The sequence below is a fragment of the Pezoporus wallicus genome, unplaced genomic scaffold (genome assembly GCF_028554395.1).
Source record: "Pezoporus wallicus isolate ANWC-B61680 ecotype Strahan unplaced genomic scaffold, APGP_CSIRO_Pwel_v1 contig_3365, whole genome shotgun sequence".
In the NCBI taxonomy this organism is placed as follows: Eukaryota; Metazoa; Chordata; class Aves; order Psittaciformes; family Psittacidae; genus Pezoporus; species Pezoporus wallicus.
In genome coordinates this window covers 3,946,438-3,966,608 of record NW_026640883.1, presented here as the reverse complement: position 1 = coordinate 3,966,608, position 20,171 = coordinate 3,946,438, and the positions used below count along the sequence as shown (strand labels likewise).

Genomic DNA, 20,171 nt, shown 5'->3' with positions numbered 1-20,171 from the left:
AGAGAAGGTGTGGCTGCCCCATCCCTGGCAGTGTTCGAGGCCAGGTTGGAACTAGATTATCTTAAGGTCCTTTCCAACCCAACTCATGCTATGATTCTATGATCGTAAGGTCCCTTCCAACCTAAACCAGTCTGTGATTCTATGATCTAGTACTAGAAGTTATTTTTGTCATTTGTATATATATTTTTAATTATACAGATAAGCTATTGCTACTAAAAGATATTTGTACTGTTCATTAAGATAGGACAGAGATTTTCCACCCCATACATTGCTTTTCACAGAATCACAGAATCATTAGGTTTGGAAGGGACCTCTGGAGATCATCTAGTCCAATCGCCTGCCAAAGCAAGGCCACCTAGAGCAGGTTCCACAGGAACATCCAGGCATTATATTCCAGTTTCCTCAACTCATGGAAGAAAAGCTAATTCCTAATGAAAGAGATTGACAATTTGAAATAGTTGTTTACACAGAATCTTTTCTTCCAGAAGGAAAGCATGTGCTCTTCATCTAATACCTCTCTGCACTGTCAGAAATATTTAAGGAGTCATCAAATATCCACTGTACCTTTCAGATACAGAGGGCATGCATCTGGAACAGAGGAAGCAGTGCATGTAATTTCACCTTGTAAAACTGTTTTAAATTTAACCTCAGACTTTCCAGAAAAAAGGAAGTGCCAGCCAGGGTCACTATAGGATGTATGTTTGGGAAAAAGCCCTAGGAAGGAGAATTTAAAGGCTCTATGAATTTTATTTTTCTAGAGCATTATTTTACATTATATTTTTCGGAAGCACTATTTTTCCTATTGGATATGGATTTTTACACACAAAGAACAGCAATACTGTATTTCAAAAGTCTAAGAGACAGCTAATGTTAAGTGACCAACAGTTTTAACTCAAGGTAACTATGTATGTTACTCAGCAGAAGAACCTGAGCAGGTCCCAGCACTTTGTCAGCAGATGAGTCGTGTTCTGATCTCATACATACAGATGTACCAGGAAACAAAAAAGTGTTTGAAACAGGTAGGAGGAAAGACAGTTTTTTGAAAGGAGGTACCAGAGAGTGTGAAAACACACCTTGCTTCTGCTTAGCTGGTTTGATGTGCTAATACAAGCTCATTGCCAATACAGTTCTTCCAAGGAGAAGGAAGGTTTATCACCTAGAAAATTAAACCAACAACAACAAACCAAGCCTCTTGTCTTGCCCTTTTCCTTTAACTGCCCTTGATGCCTTTCTTGCACTTTCTTCTCTCCTTCAGGTATATGAAGGCCAAGAGATGCAAGACTGCTCAAACCTCAAACAAGCTAAAAAAGCATGAAACTGGCCGCTTGGAAACCATTTCCTTAGGCAGGAAGCAAAGACAAAATATATCCATAAGACATGAAAATTACTCAGCTTTCTTTCAGGTCAGCTACAAAACTCCAAGTGCTTCCAACAGCGCTCAAGAAGTCATCATACTGAGCACAGGACATTCTACCTAGTGAATTCTTGATCTTTGCAACCCCTGCCTGGGTCAGCAATGCCACAAAGTAATACAGTTTTAATTCCCCCAAACCAAGAACAGCTGTAGTTGAGTAAACTAACATTTGTGGGAGGATTAGCTGCCTTACGCTCGCTCGTTCTGTATTCTCGCAGCGGGAACAGGGTAAGGATCCCACTTGGGAACAAACCAGACACTGAAAGGTTCACAGTTTGCTTTGGAAAGAAAAATAATTAGAAGAGAGGAGCTGGAACACCAGGCCCTCTGCTATGGTGCAAAGCGGTTTCCATTTGCTCATCTATTAGGATAATATTAAGAAAATAAGCACATGAGCTTGCAGAAATACCTGCAGTTGCACTGCATTATAATCACAATCACAACCCCTTCTTCCCTGTTATTTTGGCATGTTTATCTCACCCACAGGGCTTTGTGCATTTAGGCAAGATAAATTACTGCTTCATCATCAGATATTTTCTATAGAGTGTCCCATCCTTACTGGTTTCAAAAATCATCAGTGTTAAGAAATAATGATAATTTAAAAAAAAAAACAACCACCAAAACCACCAACAACCAAATCCCAAACAAGGAAAACAGAATATATACATATATATATATATTTCACCATAAACCATTCACCTTGGGAGAGGCTGAATTGAGTTTCCTCATCATGAGAGCCAAATGGCAAGCCAGAAGCTTGCAGAGTTTGTATGTATGTTCAGGAAGGGTAAAGCAGCAACCAGACGGAGCTGACATTTCAACTCCCTCCACAAGCAGGAAAGGGTTATGCAGCAGGCAAGACCTTTCAGTGAGAGTCAGCAGACCTGTCTGCAGGCAGCTTGTGTGACCTCAGGTAGATCCCTTGAGGAACTGAAGCACTGCTCAGCCACAAAATGGAGCCAATATTCATTCCTTCAGAGTACCACACAACTAAATCCACTCTTGGCTTTCAGGTGCTCCTGTAGGTCAGCAGTGACACTGGTATCTGAAGTGCCTAGGGAGCAGGTCACTTTGGGAAGCTACTTCATTCAGCTTTCTCTGCTAGTTAATAACGCCCAAAGTACAAGATCATAGAATCACAGAATGGTTTGGGTTGGAAAGGACCTTGAGATCATCCAGTTGCAACCCCCTGCCATGGGCACCACTTCTTTGGGCAACCTGTGCCAGTGCCCCACCACCCTCAGAGTAAAGAACTTCTTCCTTGGATCTAACCTGAACTTCCCCTGTTTAAGTTAAACCCATTACTCTTTGTCCTGTCACTACAGTCCCTGATGAAGAGTCCCTCTCCGGTATCCTTCTTGTAGGCCCCCTTCAGATACTGGAAGCTTCTCTTCTCCAGGCTGAACAGCCCCAACTTTCTTAGTCTGTCTTCATACAGGTGGTGCTCCAGCCCCTTTACCATGGCCACATTTCTCAACATGGTTCAATAACCCCTCACTGCTCTCTCCACATATGCAGCAAAAACCATCTGAGGTCTGCTTTTACCGCTGTCCCAAGAAATTCCCAAGATGGAACTTCAGTGAAATTCAAAGGAGTTTAGTCAGAATCACGATGACAAGATGAAGGTTATATTGTTGACTTTGCAATCAAGCAGTCATAAAACTTATTTCTTTAAGGCCTTTAGTTTTTGATGTGCCACTGTTAATCCCATATGTCTTTAAGAATATAATTTAGGCTCCATAAAAAAAACAAGCACCAGAGTAACTCCGATATCACATGATTTAAAAAAGCAAACATAAACATCTACATAGGATGCTGCTTCTTCTTCTGTGTTTTAAATGCATAGGTTACCCTGGCTCATACACTGGTTTGGGGGGGGTGGGGGGGTGGGGTGTAGAAAACACTTAACTCCAGGTGCTGGATTTCACAATCACAGAACACCAGGAACTCAGTGGAGATTACAAGAGCTGGCAAGATTAATCATATTTTGTACTTTAAGTAACAGAATGGTTTTAACAAATGCTCCTTACAGAAAAAAAGCCTTTAAGAAACTCATGCAATTTGCTTTCCCTGAGTGACTGAGGGCAAGTGCAAGGCAGCACTGTCTGCACAGACCTGAGAAACAGCTTGGAGGCCGTATGCAAGTTCCCTACTTCTATACAACAGCTTTCCACTCTGACTATTGCTAACCATTTACAACATGCCCAATGCACAGTACAACCCCCTTCCCACTCTGCTAGCTCCCCACCACATGTATTTTTCTCAGAAATCATCAAGTAAAAAAAAACCACAACTCAAAATGCAAGAAACGCTCATGACTCCAGAGGCCTTGTTTTCTTCAAGTATATGACACCAGAAGAAGATTTCTCTTCTTCTCCCCCTTTGCAATCCCTTCACTGAAATGCATCCCCATACGTGCTTTTCCCAGTGAACACCAAGCCTCCAATCTGCTTTGCCAAGCCAAAAAAAGTTTAAGAGAGGTCACAGAATCATAGAATAGTTGGGGTTGGAAAGGACCTTAAGATCATCAAGTCCCAACCCCCCTGCCATGGGCAGGGACACCTCACACTAAACCATATCACCCAAGGCCTTGTCCAACCTGGCCTTGAACACTGCCAGGGATGGAGCATTCACAACCTCCCTGGGCAACCCATTCCAGTGCCTCACCAACCTAACACGAAAGAATTTCTTCCTTATATCCAATCTAAACTTCCCCTGTTTAAGTTTGAACCCGTTACCCCTTGTCCTATCACTACAGTCTCTAATGAAGAGTCCCTCCCCAGCATCCCTATAGGCCCCCCTCAGGTACTAGAAGGCTGCTATGAGGTCTCCACGCAGCCTTCTCTTCTCCAGGCTGAACAGCACCAACTTTCTCAGCCTATCTTCATACGGGAGGTGCTCCAGTCCCTGATCATCCTCGTGGCCCTTCTCTGGACTCGTTCCAACAGTTCCATGTCCTTTTTATGTTGAGGACACCAGAACTGCACACAATACTCCAGGTGAGGTCTCACGAGAGGAGAGTAGAGGGGCAGGATCACCTCCTTCGACCTGCTGGTCACGCTCCTTTTGATGCAGCCCAGGATACACTTGGCTTTCTGGGTTGCAAGCGCACACTGAAGCCGGCTCATGTTCAGCTTCTCATCGACCAACACCCCCAAGTCCTTCTCCACAGGGCTGCTTTGAATCTCTTCTCTGCCCAACCTGTAGCTGTGCCTGGGATTGCTCCGACCCAGGTGTAGGACCTTGCACTTGGCATGGTTAAACTTCATGAGGTTGGCATCAGCCCACCTCACAAGCGTGTCAAGGTCCCTCTGGATGGCATTCCTTCCCTCCAGGGTATCAACCGAACCACACAGCTTGGTGTCATCAGCAAACTTGCTGAGGGCGCACTCAATCCCACTGTCCATGTCAGCGACAAAGATGTCAAACAAGACTGGTCCCAACACCGATCCCTGAGGGACACCACTCGTTACTGGTCTCCAGCTGGACATTGAGCCATTGACCACAACTCTTTGTGTGCGGCCATCCAGCCAGTTCTTTATCCACCGAGTGGTCCATCCATCAAATTGATGTCTCTCCAATTTAGAGACAAGGATGTCGTGTGGGACAGTGTCGAACGCTTTACACAAGTCCAGGTAGATGGCACCAACTGCTCTACCCCCGTCCATCAGTTCTGTAGCCCCATCATAGAAGGCCACCAAGGTCACGCCACAGAGAACAGGCTCTGCGCATTTCCTAAGAGGCTCATACTACATAGTATATCCAGTGGAGAAAAAGTGTTCCTGCCTGGTTTCCCACTTCTTTTGGCATCAGCACTGCTTTTCTGGGTAGGTGAAGCAGCAAACACATGTATGAAGAAAAGGAAAACTAATTATGTTTTCCCCTATTTGTTTATCCCAGCCAGAATTCCTCAACATACTTCTAGGGTCTAACAGTGATTCTCGCTATGAAAGCCAATTACTATGTCAAGCATCTGGAACTCTCCCCTTCACTCACAAGTTTGCATGGCTTTTTTTCTCTCTTAGAACAACACTGAAATAATTTTCCTAATAGTTTAACATTAGAACAAACTTTCTAATGGTACCAACAGTTAATCAGGGCAATAGGTTGCACTGCCTCCCTAGGCAATCCTGCTGCCAAAGGTTTTTAAGGCCATGCTAGATTGGCATCAGGTCAGGAAAGGTTTAGACAGAGATTATCCTCCCTTGGGGCAAAGGGAAAGACCCAAAGGACTGAGAGGGGCCTGCAGCACTCTGACAGCTTCACAAAACACATCCTAAGTATGCAGAGTACAGTTTCTTGCCCTCCCTTGGGCACAGGGCCCAAGCCAGCTGCAGGGGCAGCATGCCCAGTCTCTGGAAAGCGAAGGGGAATTTTGCCTCTCTGAGCTCTGACCCTGGTGACAGCAAAAGATCTGCTCCAGAGTGGCAGCTGTAGCTAATGCATGGAACTGTAAAAGGGCAGCAATGCCACTTGTGTGGGAGCCGGGAGGCAAAGTGAAAGGGAGGATTCTGAGGCATCTGCAAGGCAGAGTTTCCACTAGCAGAATGAAACAGTCCCATGTGGTGTGGGCTGGGGAGGAAAGGACAGGAGAAAGTAAACAACAAGATGGGTTGCAGGGAAGATAAACCCTCACCCGAAGCTGCTGAAACCAGTTACACCCCAGTCACCCCAGCAGGCTTCTCTGGATGCAGTTATGCAGCTGCAAACATGGAAGAGAGGAGGCAGCTCTGAGGAGTGCCAGGATCCAGTCTATGAGGAACACTGGAAACAAACACAGATCAAAGGGAAACACAAAGCTGTATACACAGCTGGGGCTGTCTTCCTCTGTTAAAAGAGACGGGCATGTAGGTTTTAACTGCAAGCTCTTTGTGTGCACTTGCACGTAACTGTGTGCATCTGTGCAAATGTGAGTGCTCACCCCACGTTCAGCCTCTTGACATTACCAAAGTGTGGCTAATGAGTGGTATTTTCTGAGCTGTGTGGAAGATTCCCATGCAGCTGGGCAAAGTCTGACTGGGCAACTCAGCTCACCCAAAGGAACAAGGCCAAATAAGTGGGAATGAAAGACATGGGAGATATAAAGCAACCTCTTTTTAGCCTCTGATTTCTACAACAAACCTGCTACCCTGCTCCCCCTTTCAGAATAACTCATCTGAAGAATTTCACTGAGTTTCCAGAAGGAGCTGGGCACTTTCCATCTATGTTCTAGGTTTTAGACACGTGGAATTACAGGGAATTGCCCCCAGTTCAACAGGTTGTGTCTTTCACTACGTTTGGAAAGTCCCTCCTGGTGAAGAAAATGTGGAGAACTTCCTGGGATAGTCAGAGGTATCCCTCCTTCACAATCCAGACCCGAGTGGGAAGAGCAGAGGCACACACTGTGGTAGCAGATGGAAATGCTGGCAACTGCCTGAGGTCCTAAGACAGTCTTGGCTGACCCAGCTCTTCTTCAAGGCTAGGGACAGCCACAGTGAGCTCCTCAGGGCTGATCTCACCTCCAAACCATCCTGTTCTGTTCCTTTTCTTTCCTGGGCTGTTCACAGGGAGATCTACCCATATACACATAAGCAGCAGAATTGAGTCCAGCATCAACTTCCTTTTCCTTTCCACATATTCCCTCTGAAGGGTGTGTGGCTATGCCAACCTTCACCTTGTCCATGCCCTTCCTCTACAAATACACTCACTTATTCACATGAAGAACAGTGGCTACTGAATGTCCTCCCTTTGTTGTTGCATTATTCACTATCCTGGACAGCAAGGTTTAGTACAGGGACCCTTGGCACTACTCTCCACATGACATAACTACAGCACTGTAGAGACAACCAGGGAGAAGCAACAACTGGCCAACTGAAGGAGCAAGTATCCATCTGAGAATCATTAAGAGCTGCGGTTCTAAATGATTCAGATGCTTTCAGATATTCCACCCTAGCTCAGGAACCAGCCAACCAGGAGACAGCAGCCTGCATTTGACTTTATAAGCATGACTAAGTTCTGTGCAGCTGTTTACTACCTACCCTGATAAAAACCGCACCCATATCAGACAAACTGTTATCATCCTGGACCATGCATGAACCCGCCGATACCATTTGCAGACTCCGTTGCCATGAAAGGAATGCTGCACTTCAAGCTCATGTCCTGTTTCCACTCGAGGTTTCAGTGCCTAAGCCTTTCTGTATTGGTTTCTGTTATGCCTCCTTTCCCTCAGCCTTTCCTGGGCAGAAATCCTTGTACAAGATGTAACACTGTAACTGCTACATCTCCTTTCGTGCCTCACCTTCTGTGAGCTGAACATTATTTGTGAAATATCCCATTCATGGCAATCCCTTCGAGTCTGCAGGTACTCAAACTCCTGGGCAAAAAAAACAGGAGCAAAAAGCAGCCTTCCTTTGCAAAAGCTTTTCATTTTTCCTAAGTCATGTTGCTTTATGAATGCACCCTCAAAGGTAAGTAATTAACAGGCACAGGGACAGAAAATCTCATTACACAGATAATGGAAGTGATGCTCTGGCAGCAATGTACACATAAAGGATACCTTCAAAAGACAGTCCTTTTTTTTTTTTCATGGAACATCAGGCAGAAGAGCTGACTCACCCACTGCTCTGGAATCCAGGGAGTCCTCTGGGCCAAACCCAAAACCTTTATATGAGATTCAGCCTGCATCTGACAGACTCAAGTGTCACCTCTGAAAAGGGGATACTCCAGTTTTCAAAGGCACTGGAAGGATCTACCAAAGAGCAAACACAAACAGCACCAGGCAGAGGTGATCTGCACCTCTACACACATTCAAACTCCCAATGAGAGGCAAGTAAATGACACCATCAACTGCTATATTCTGCCATGGCTCTAACTTAACTCTGTCTACGTTACACAGTGGTTTCATGGGAGAAGAATTCCTGACCCTTGGTTGCACATTGCCCATTTAATTGTTTTATGGTTGTCACATGCACTTTTGGGAGGAAACCTGCCTGGTCTCTTTGCCCACAGCTATGCAAACTGCTTGGGGTGACGTGCACCATTTGCAGCCAGGCAACAGCTACAGCAACTGCGAAATGAAATCCAGACAAGGCTATGGACATCTGGTACACAACTGTGCTACCCACAACAGCACCCTAAACAACAGGCTAGACCATACTGCACCAAGCCCCCAGCCACCCACAACAGCAAAGGTACATTCACTTTGCGCCCTCCTCTCTTTTCAGATGGGAGAAGGTGTGAGGGCAGCAAGACAGAATTATGCAGCACCTCCCAGCCCTGGGCAACACTGACAAGGAGGACACTGAGGGGGATGCAAAGAGTGAGCATGAAGATTTAAAGGAAGCAACGGTGGGATACAGGAGACACTTGTGTGAAGGAGAGAGAAAGCAAGCAACTGGCTGGAGATACGGATCAATGAAGCAAAGGAGTAGGTCGATGAAAGCTTGCTCCCACATGCCTATTACTCCAGGCACCAGATCCATGTGTTTCTGCCCATCACCTGTTAAATGGAGGTGTCTTACTGCCCTCATCTCTGCTTGGCATACCATAAGGTTATAGGTTCTTGGAGCCATGATACTTTGGTGAAAAAGGGCTACATACAGAAAGAACAAGAAAGTTTTTTGCCTACAATTCCTATCCCACAGTGAGTTTCCTTTGGTTATCACAAGCCTGCATGGGCTATGTTGCTATAGTACCCTCAACATGTGTACCAGATAGAGATCCAGATCAGCACACACAACTCCAACTTCTGCCCCAAGAGTACAAAGTCCTGAAACTTGTAGTTAACAGGTAATCTGTCTCAAAAATTATATTCCTATTACCTCAGCTTCTCTAAGGCAGAAACTCCCCAAGTGGCTTTTAGCTAGCAACACTTTCAGGCCCATGAGCAATGTTAGACACTTGAACAAGAAAGTTGTTGCATCAGAATTTCAGGCTCTCAGCACTTCAAACAGCACCCCAGCAAAAGACAAAGAACAAAAAGCCTGCAGAGTCTCCAGAGATGCATTTGGGAAGGATACAGAGCCCTGACGTGAGTGAAAACTGAGCTAGGAAAGCAAAATGCTCGACTTCCTACCTGGGGCCAGATTCTTCCCCAGTCCAATCTCAGCGACTGAAGAGGGGAGTTGCCCAGTCTTTATTGTTTTTATTAGGACAGCCATAAACATACAGAGGGTTCTGCCTGAAAGAAAACTGCACCAACACACCCAAATAGAAATTTAAGGATGCAAGTTTGGGAAGAGATTCAAGACCCAAAGCTGGCAATGCCGCACTCCAAATCGGATACCACCGAAGTATATAGGACTGCTTTCATTCCCCATCCACAGCAGCTACCAGACCCCCTCCTGGCTCCCTGAAAGCAGTAAATAACCAATAATGCACCATTTGATACCTCTTCTATTCACCACTCTGAAAATGCTAAGCACAGGATACTGAATGCAAGAACTCAGCCAGTAAGTGGGGAAACCCGACTGCAGAGCATGCTTCTTTCCAAGATGCAGGTTTCCTCTGAAGTCTCCCTTCTGGAAGGCCAGATGACAAAAGGATTCTCAGCATCAGACTGTTATGGCAAGGCCAAGCAGATTGCACTGACAGTTCTTTCTACACTATAGGAAGAAAATGCATCAGAAAGTGTCTCTAAAACACATCTTAGTTGAGAAGGGCTTGGTGATAACTATCTGTTTCTGAAAACTGGCTTATAACAGTGATATTATTGTGCAAGCTCAATTCAACACTGTTGAAATAAAAATCCTGCTTTGTGACAGTATATCCAAAATAGTAGAATTGTTCTTTTTCCCCTTCTTTCTTCAACTGCTATTGGATTCATAAGGGAGGTGCAGAGGAGGTCTGGAAGCAGAAAGACAGGCAGGCATGCATCCATTCTTCACTGCACCACTTTGAATTAAAAAAAGATAATCATATTGAAACTAGACATTGCAGTATGAGCAGTACTAAAGGGCTTCAACAAAATGAGGATCATTTTGTTTCCTTCAAAATTTGGCATGGAGGCTAAATGTCCCTTTGCAGCAGCTTTACTTAAGAGTTCAAAGTCTTCGGCTGCCCAGCCACTGTGAAACAAAGCCTCTGCAGACTTTCCATTTTAAGTGAATCAAAATGCTGCTTCTGCACAAGGAGGCATGTCAGCCAGGGATCCTGATCCCAGTTTTACAGCATCCAACTGGTGAGTTGTCAGAGCAATGCAAAGAAATAATCACAATATATCAAAAGGCAGGCAGATACTCAACAGTGAAGACTGGGCCTGAATGTATCCAGAAAGATCTCTCTGACAGCCTACACACTTCTCTCCAGGTTAAGCAAAACCAGGCACAGCAGTGGAATAAGTTATCCACATCTCCTGAAGTAGAACATGCTTCAGCTCTGCTGAAAACTATTAGTCCCAGCTGAAAATGGAGGTATCTGTCATGCGAGCAACAGAGCTACCTCCAGCTCCTCGTCCACACTGGCCATGAAGACAGAAGGATTTAGCTAGAGATCCCACAAGGATCAGTTGGATCAGTGCATGTTCTGACCTTTGGATGAGTCAAAGAAAGACGCATGCTCAGCTGTCTTGGACATGGTTCGACTGCTGCAGGAAACATCCCAGGTTCCAAGTTTTATTAATGAGGAAAACAATATGTACTGTCAATGTTTGCTACATGAAGCTAACATGAAAACAAAGCCCACTCCAGAGAACAAATGAAATTTACTGGATTAGTTCCTTGTTTCAGCTCTCCTGATAAATAGCACTGAACTCAACACCACATTGATTAGTTGGTTCAAGACAAACACTGATCAGACTGCCTTGGCAAGTATATACAGCACTACAAAAGCACAATTATCCCTGTCTATTCAGAGCAGCAAGGATTCACTATACTTTCATTTCCCTTCCCTCTATCTTTCCCAGCCTGGACAGCATGTCTGCATTATTTAAGTGTTCAATGTTAAATGCTTTCCCCTCCTTCTCCTCTTGCACTTTGTTAACAGACACACTCAAGTCCCTATTCTACAAAAACAGAACCAAACTGTGCTGCAGAGCCTCAGAAGGCCCCACGTTTCAGTGCAAGCTGACCCAGGTCATGGTTTTCTCCTAAACGTAGGGTTTCAGTAGGGTTTTTCCTTTATCTCATCTGCTACTTAAAATATGCTACCTCAGAGAGAAACAGTGCAGTAAACAGCCTCGCACGTTAAGGAGAGAATGGGTGGGAGATCACAAAAGATAGACAGGGGATCCTGGTAAGAGTCAGAAAGGCTGAAAAACACAGTACTATGATGAGTTTTGCCTTCACTTTGTTTTTGATCACCTCAAAAGACAACAGAGAGGAAGGATCTTGCACCACTTCACTCTGCTTTTACATTAAACACAACTCTTTAGCAACTTGCTCTAGAAGTTTTGTCTCATTTGGACTTTGTCCTTTGTCATTTTAAATGAGGTGGTTTTGCAGAGATGCAAGTTCTGTGGTATCTTCAGAAACTTCTAATTCCAGTGATTCTCCCAAGGTCTCTTTCCCTCCTCAGATCCCTCAATTGTTTGAATTAAATTATTGTTACCATAAGTAAACACTGTTCTAATAACTCATTCTTTACCCAATTACTCAGCTTTGTTTTCCTCCCTTTTGCTGTATTACAATGCAATCATCACCAAAACCAAATAGATAAATTGAGGATATACAGAAAAACATTCACTTCACTATTTCTTTTTAATCTGATCAATAGCTTTCTAAACATCCTTCTTGTTCTATCAGGAGATGTAATTTCTCTGACAGATAACACCACTACATTGGTCTACCAGAACTGTCACTTCACAGAGCAGCAGGGAAGTCATCGCAGTGCCATGCACCAGCTTTTAACACCACACTGACCACATCCTTCCAGAACTGGTGTGTGCCAGAAATGTTCACAGACAACAGTTCGTTCTGCTATCTGTGTAACGCACAGCATTTAACTTAAGCCTGAATTTTATTCCTTTTTAAAGAATATATGACACTAGCAAAGTTCATCTTTCAGTCACTTGCTTTATCATGTTTTCTTTTATAAAATGATGGGGTATTGCTTACAAAGCATTTTTTGTTGGGCCTGTTAAAGGACTCCAAAGTATAGTTTTAGTTATGGCCTTGCAGCAGATGAGAAGCAAAATGCTGTTTTCTTGTTTAAATACATGCTCTGACTCATCCTGGGTAGAGATAAAACGAAACACATATCCATTAAATAAAAAACGCAAACAATTTTCCTGTATGAGGATTAATGACAGATAATAACTATAAATTAACTTTAATCTTTTATAAATCAAACAAAGCCCCTTATATAAATGTCACTGCAATCTTTTCAGATTAACGAAAAAAAAAAATGACAAATCAAAGCAGAAAGTGAAGTCACTTAAATATTAGAGCTAATATTTGGTACCAAATGAAACAGCTCCTTAGCAGAACCACTGGAGTGTTCATGAAATGTTTCAAGACCAAGAAAAGGAGTGGAGCTTAAAACATGGCTTTAGGTTTTTTAATACATTTTTAGTTACTTATCAACATCAAAGGGGCACAAGATTCTTAATCATGCTACATTGAAATGTCAACAGCTCTGCAATATTGAGGCCGAGTTAAATAACATATTCAGGAAGGAGGAGGGGAGCTATTGGTTTTCTGCTATTCTCTTGCTAGTGCTTGAAAGAAACTCTGTGTAACTGTTGAATGGGTTAAAACCAAATTGAACTGAACATAAGCAGGCTGCTGTTCACAGACAAGAAGGGAAAAACCAGAGTCAGAGACCTAATAGTGGACAATTTTGAAAATTACAGTGTGTGTCAATAATGGAGATAACAGTGAGATTCAAAAGGAATAATCTCAAATAATAGGGGAAATGAGCACCTGCCAGCCACAAAGCCATTACTATCAAGGCTTTTATCTTTGCAACAGTTAAGTCTGGAGACATTGACAAACTTAACGATACAGCAAATAAAACATGGTGAAAATCTAACGGGGAAGCAATCCCCTCAGTTCAGAAACACTGCTTGGAGTTTGACAATAAATGCTTCCAATATGAAGCTCCCTGTCCAAATGGTTGGTAATAACCACTGCAACCACAGCACAGCCACTGCAGGGCCTAGCTGGCTTTGCAGAGGTGTGTAGCTGATCAGGCCACAGCACCTGCATTAAGAGACAGATAATCCTAAACCAGAAGCAATGTGCTCCTAAACAAAGATCCCAGATACAGCAGTTTGGCTGGACAGACCACCCAACGTGATCACGTGTGTGCCCTTCCCAGAAGGATGAAAACCAAGGGCTTGTAAAACCATGTCTGACACACAGACCTGGAATACAGTGCCTCGGAATGGGAAGCCCTGGAGAAAAGATCTTGCTGAGGAGGCTGATGGTTAGGAGACTTCAACCTGGAGCAAGTGGGGACTAGGGAGCATAACTGAGATGGAAGGAGAGGAAGAGGTATTATACAAACTGCAATACAAAGACTAATTCGTAGCAAGAAAAGAGCTTGTCAACGTTCAGAAAACAGTGGCAGAAGGAGAAGCATAGGTAGTAATACCCCTCTCACTAGTAACATATATAACAAAGTGCTGGACAGTAGTCATCCTAATGATATCCCCACCCCAGGTAGTACTACTGCCCTCAGTTAAAGACACAGAATCAAGGCAGCCCAGCTCACACAGCTAGCTGCTATCAGACACATCCTAAACCCATCAATACCTGCCAGTCCCTAGATGGACAATACATATGTAACTCAAGCTGCCAACATCTCGCCCACACAGTTTGAAGCTTCACTGCCTGTGCCACAAGCCTCAGGGCAGAAAAGAAATGGTCACATCCCCAAGCAAACCTAGGCAGTGTGAGAGGACCAGGTTGGTACAGGGAAAGATAGATACAGCTCTGCTCTAAAGCTGCACTGAGGGCAAGCAGCATTTGCAGTAACAATTAGACATGCAAATAACCACACTGAGAATTAGTGACGGCTTACTGTTGTCATGGAGAAAAAAGCACCCTCCGTGCTGGGTCAGCCCCAAGCACTGCATTTTCTTTCCCTCATTGGTAAATAAAACTGTAAAGAGCACTGGAAAACCCAGGAGCCAACACTTCTCAACACTGCTCAACTTAGGACTTGAGACTTGGGGAGCAACATAACCTAAACAAAAAAAAAAACCCTGGAAAGGCAGGTCCATGACAACTCTGTAGACCCCCAAAGCTACCAGGAAGTAGAAACACAACGAGGAAGAAACAATCCACACCATGCAAAGGCTGAGCTGCTTCCCAGAACTGCTGCTGCCTGGGAGGAGGCACATGTGCGAAACTGAGGGCAACATGATGCATGAAGCACTCAGCTCTGACTCCCTGAAAGATAAATGCAAAGATCTTGTCTGAATGGAGATACCCACATGGCTTGAAGCCTTTGTGTATCTTTGGCCATCCCTTGTTGGGGACAGTCCTCACATCCCTTGTTAAATGATGGCTGCTAAGAGGGAAAAGGAGGTAATCAACCTATTTAGACTCAGCTTTCCCACCCTGGGGGCTTCTTCATAGCAGCAGCTGGCCAGAGAACTGCCTTTGTTCCAGCAGGCACAAAAAACACAGACACCCCGCTCAGCCCCCCTAAAATCCCACAGAAGAGCCAAGATAAGTTTATAATGGAAACCCTGCCACAACCTTAACTATAGCATCCTGAATAGAAGGCAATAATCTGATCTGTGTGTGAACTAGCTCCCCTTGTCTCAATGGTATTTATCTTACTTTAACTCCTGTTACAAAAGGGTTGAGTCATAGAGCAGAGCCAGCCAAGTAACAAAACTGCAAGGCTTGCTAAAACTTCAAATTCAAGGATAAACAGGCACAATCCTAAAACAGGTTGGAAAAGAGAGTCTCCACAGGACCTCCAAGCCTCTGGACAATGGTATTTTCCTTCTGCACACAGTGACTGTCACAGCCAGCAGAGGGGTAGCAGGGAGAGGGTACAGAGCACAGAGCTCTGCCCTTCGGTTCATGGTAACACGTGTTACCCAGGGCCCAAGAAACCTGATTCCGTAGCAACCTCATGCATGGAAAGTGCCCCAATCAGATTTCACTGTATCAGGAGAAGAACAGAGTATTTACTCTGCATACAGATTAGTCACAAAACTGGGTCACTTCTTGCCTTTTCAGAGGGAAATAAAAACAACCAAAACCAAGGCTTCTTTTTCAGATCTTTCTGTGTCTTCCCCCCCCCCCCTTTTAGAAGGACACGATGCAGAGTGGTCATTCACAGCTGCCTAAGCTGATCAAGCAGCACCTGCATGTGTAAGGTTAAAGCACATCACACTTGGAATCCAGCTCAGCAGCTACTCACCGGTTCTTTTCTAGTTCATTGTGCGTAGACCTGGAAGACAAACAAAAATTTGGATTAGCCACCTCTGACCTCTCAGCATCAAAGTTCAACTGCTGCAAGCTGTACACATCCCCTGTGGCACATCCAGCCTAAAGCCAAGCAACTACATATGTTCAGATCTACAGCTATAACCTCAGCCTCCCTGCAGACAAGATCCTTCCCCTCCGGTATTCACCTGCTATGTGCAAAGCTGGCTCTTCTACTGGTGCTACAGAAAGTGTTCCCTAGAGACTTAAATGCACCCAAAATCACAAAGAGGCAATGATGAAAACAGGGACCAGAATCAGCCATTTCCAGACTGCTTCTGGCTCTCCCACCAACTCACTACAGGGCTGCAGTTGTATTTCTTTATGCCTTTGTTTCTCCATTCACCCTGTAAAACTCTTGGTATCAGCTGTTAACACAGGAGCTCATGGAGCACATCAAACACATGGGAGCCTTCCTGCGGGATATGCTCTGTGAGGACAATCCCTAGAGCCCTTCAGCAGTCACACACTAGATCTAGCAAACTTAAAAGAACCTGATTGGAGCAGTATTTGACCAGGACAGCAACACTGCTGTGTTTGCAAACATCAGCGCTACTGAGTAGCATTTTTCGGATGCCTGGAAACCCCCGAGGGGTTGAAACTGCACTGCCACACCACCAGCTCACAGGAAAGTGAGTGACCCATCAAGTGGCCCTGTGACCACTTGACAAAGGAGAGGGCTTTGTTTTTATACCTGCCTGCCACACCAAGCAAGCTGCCAGCACTCCCTTAGAGCTCACAGCTGGAAAATGAGACCAACTAAAACCAAAGGGAAACTGGTGAGTTCATTCTGCTCATTCATTGCCTCTGTGATGGCAGCATGAGTGGCCAAAAGCTGAAATCCTTTCAGGATTCCTAATCTAAGGATGTTGTTAGTAACCCAGGTAAAGTTGTTGAGGATTATTTAAAAAAAGATAGCCATTTAGCCAACATTTCGTTTTAACAGAAGGTCACCTTAAAATAAAAGGAGCCCAAGAGCTTAATAAAAAGGATCTATTTTCTGTAATTTGGCATCACATTTCTTCCGGAGCTCTGAGAAGATTATCCTCTATCCCCCATCTGGAGAATCCCACAGAGAATTCTACAATTAGGGAACTGAATGGAGGATATGCTCCAAGGGAAACCCTGTCATAATTAAATGCTTCTCCAAAAAAAGGGAGGAGGAGCACTTAACAGGTGTCAGAACGTCATTGAAGACAAGGAATAAGCCACGGATGTCTGTGAAAAACAAGGCAAATGAGTTTTAGCTGTGGCTGAGAGCTGCAGGTGGACAGAGGTAAAACAAAATGGTGCTGTATGTCTGGGCACAGCATGATATGGGATACTGTAAAGGCAGGGCACATACAGACAAACCCCTAAAGCTGAGGCAACTCATTCCCTCCCAAAAGGAGAGGATGCCTTCCTTAATTCTGCTTCCCAGCAATCAGAAACATGAACATAATATTTAATCCAGAAAGTCTCCCAGATCAAACCCATACCCTCCATGGAGTCTAAACCAGCAAAATCCATTTATCCAGGCAACTTGGACACAAATTAAGCCACCAAGGCTGAGCTGAGGCCTGTTGAAACCACTGCCTGTATGTTCTGTGGAACATGCTCATTGGTTTATTTACTGTATGTTCCTGCAGGAGACTTTGCCCTGTTCTTGCCTATGCCATTAGCTGTTATGAAGCCAGAGCTATGTAATGCCTTGAATTCCTATATTATATCGGGCCAATCATCAAGACCAGCACCGAAAGAACAAAGTTTGGCCCACTGCTGTGAACAAAATTAAACCAGCAGGTTCTCCCTACTCCTCTCACACAGGAGACTCTTTATTACCTATCTGCCTTCTGATGAACAAAACAACTGAGAGGGGTCACAGGCTTTTAACCAAGTCAGGGAATTTATGCTGTGACTTTCAACCATATCTGTGGCAAGGAAAAAAACCAAACCCCAACTTCCCTACCACCACTTTCCCACTGAAGCTGAATGCAAAGGGAAGAATCTCAGCAATGCTGGATGAATCCTACAGGGATGTTACTTCTCTTACCTGCTTATGCTTTGCTTGGTCTTACTGGGGCAATCTGGAAAAGTTTTAATTTTTCCTTTTATCTAAACTTAGGGAAAAAACCCAAACCACTACCACCAATCACTGACTCTTCTGTGCCAGTTTCCCTTTGCTTGGACAACGGATACAGGGGAAAAAAAAACCTCTCTCTTCTGTTCATAATTCATTTCATTTTCTGTAGCTCCTGAACTAGAGATTAATTTTCTCCCCTCGTCTTTGGGCTGTACATGTTACTAAGATTTATTTGAAGTTAAACAAGGACAGTGCTGCCAGTGAAGTGGAAAAAGTACAGGAACCTCTATTGATACTACATTCAGGAAAAAAAGTATCTTTTAAAAACACATGTAACTGGACCTTTTTAACCCAGCTGAGCTTATCATCAGCTGAGAACCGCCGGAGTATCGCCAGACTGAAACCAAAGCTCTACCCTTATTTGCCACAGCCAGCTTTTTGATGGGTACAAGATGAACAGCACAGCTATAAACTGTTGCAGCACTCGGGGAACGTTTCAGGGTTACCTGTAATGCTGCCTGTACAACAGCAAGGAATGGACGCATTCAGTGTGACAGTGCTTTGCTGCTGTGGATAGTCAGCCACAGCCTGTGTCACCCAGTGACATAAGCACACTGCTGTTGAGAATGAACTACAAGCCAGAGGAACTCAGATACCCAGACAGGGCAAGCAGGCCCTTGCCCCCACCTGCAAAGCTGAAGCCACAGCCACGCAGGTATGGACATGTTCAGAGAGGAAAAGAAGCCCCAGCACATGTACCAGTCCTCAGCTGCAATAAAAGGAGCTCAAGCACAAACCGTCTGCAGGGTTCTCATTTAAAAGTCAGGTTTCTACAGCAGGCAGTTCTTTAACAATAAATTTTAAACACCCGAAGTGATTAACTACTGCTAAAAACTGAAAGAATGTTATATGAGAAGAAAGATCCTGCTGAGTGCATTTTGAGAACAGCTTGGGAAAAGATCAAGGAAGAGTTTTAGAAGCTGAATGTAAAGGAGCCAAGCAAACAACAAAACCAAGAGAGCAGGCCTGATTTTAAACAACAAGAACCTGAAAGCAAAGAAACTGAAGTTTATCCCTCTTTATCCCAGATACCTGCAACTGCATATAAAATAGGAACAAACAGGGAAGCACCGTCAGTCACTCTAATTTAAGGTCAGATGCAACAAGCCTTTTGCAGCAGCCGCTGTGATTCTGCCTGCAACCTTGCTATTGAGCACTGTAACAAGGTGCTCCTGAAACATCAAGCTACAATGAATTCCCCAGTGAATCAAACATAGTGATTTGTCCCTTTTCCATAAATAAAATCTCCTACCATAGCTGATCCAGTCAAACTTTCCCAGAGCACAGGTAAGCCAACGAAACAAACTGCAGCAGGGAGGAACAGGAGCACTGAATTCATTTGTCATTGGGTTTTTCACTGTAATTAAAATCACGGAGCTGCCACATGACATTAAACACTGCTGACCTTTCTGGTTTACACATTTAATATTGATAAACAGCCTCACGAATGCATTTGCAGCATATCTGCATTCTGATTTGACTTCTCAGTGAGCTTACTGCTTTCTATTGTGAAAGGACAGCAATCCAGGCTCCTTGTAGTACATGAAACACAGATGGCATCCAGACCTAATGACCAGGTCATCTCCTTGTACCTGGTCACCCTCCTGTCTCTACCTGGCACCAGCTCCCAGCTCCAGAGGAGCCCAGGACTCCAACAGCTCCATCACAACAGAGGTACCAGCAGTTCAGGAGAGGCTGCTGCCCCTAAGTACTGCCCCCAGGTAAAGGGGTCAGTGAGAATAAAAATGACCACTTCCAATTACCTCTTCCAATACATGTCCTCAGTGCCAACACAGAGCCAATGCTTCTCCTCCAAATTCACTCATCCCATTCTGCTTTAACAAGAGATTAATCAGGAAAGAAATATTCCATCAGCATATGCAAACTAAGGCACAGTTACCTGAATCATGTACCTGAAACAGCAAGAACACCCATCCACAGACCAGACCAACTGCTTTCTGTCTTTCTTCACTCAGGTTCAGCCACGTCTGCTGCTTATGCATCGTCACACCACATACAATCTCGGTCTTTTCCTACAGCCCTTTCCCACCCTCTGGCTCTGCTGATACTCATTCACCTGGCTACCAAACTCCCCTGCAGGAAATGCCTTCTTCCACTCCCCAAGCCGAGATCAACCCACCCTTCTGGAACCAGTGAACTACATAACTGCTCTCTCTTTCATGGAACTTCTTCCTCAGAAATGAGTCCTACTGGAAGCAGCTGAGTGGCAAAACACAATAAATGAAAAGGAAGGGTGACCAACAGCTATTTT

The 20,171-nt window shown here is 44.4% G+C and overlaps 1 protein-coding gene across 2 annotated transcripts in view; it reads right to left on the bottom strand.

Moving 5' to 3' along the window:
• The window catches only part of MXI1 (MAX interactor 1, dimerization protein), a 58,234-nt gene that overhangs the window by 15,062 nt on the left and 23,001 nt on the right, over positions 1-20,171 (bottom strand). For both annotated transcript variants that reach the window (XM_057420924.1, XM_057420925.1), the window contains exon 3: positions 15,713-15,742. In XM_057420924.1, coding sequence (XP_057276907.1) covers positions 15,713-15,742 — 30 coding nt within the window. The remainder of the gene's footprint in view (positions 1-15,712; positions 15,743-20,171) is intronic.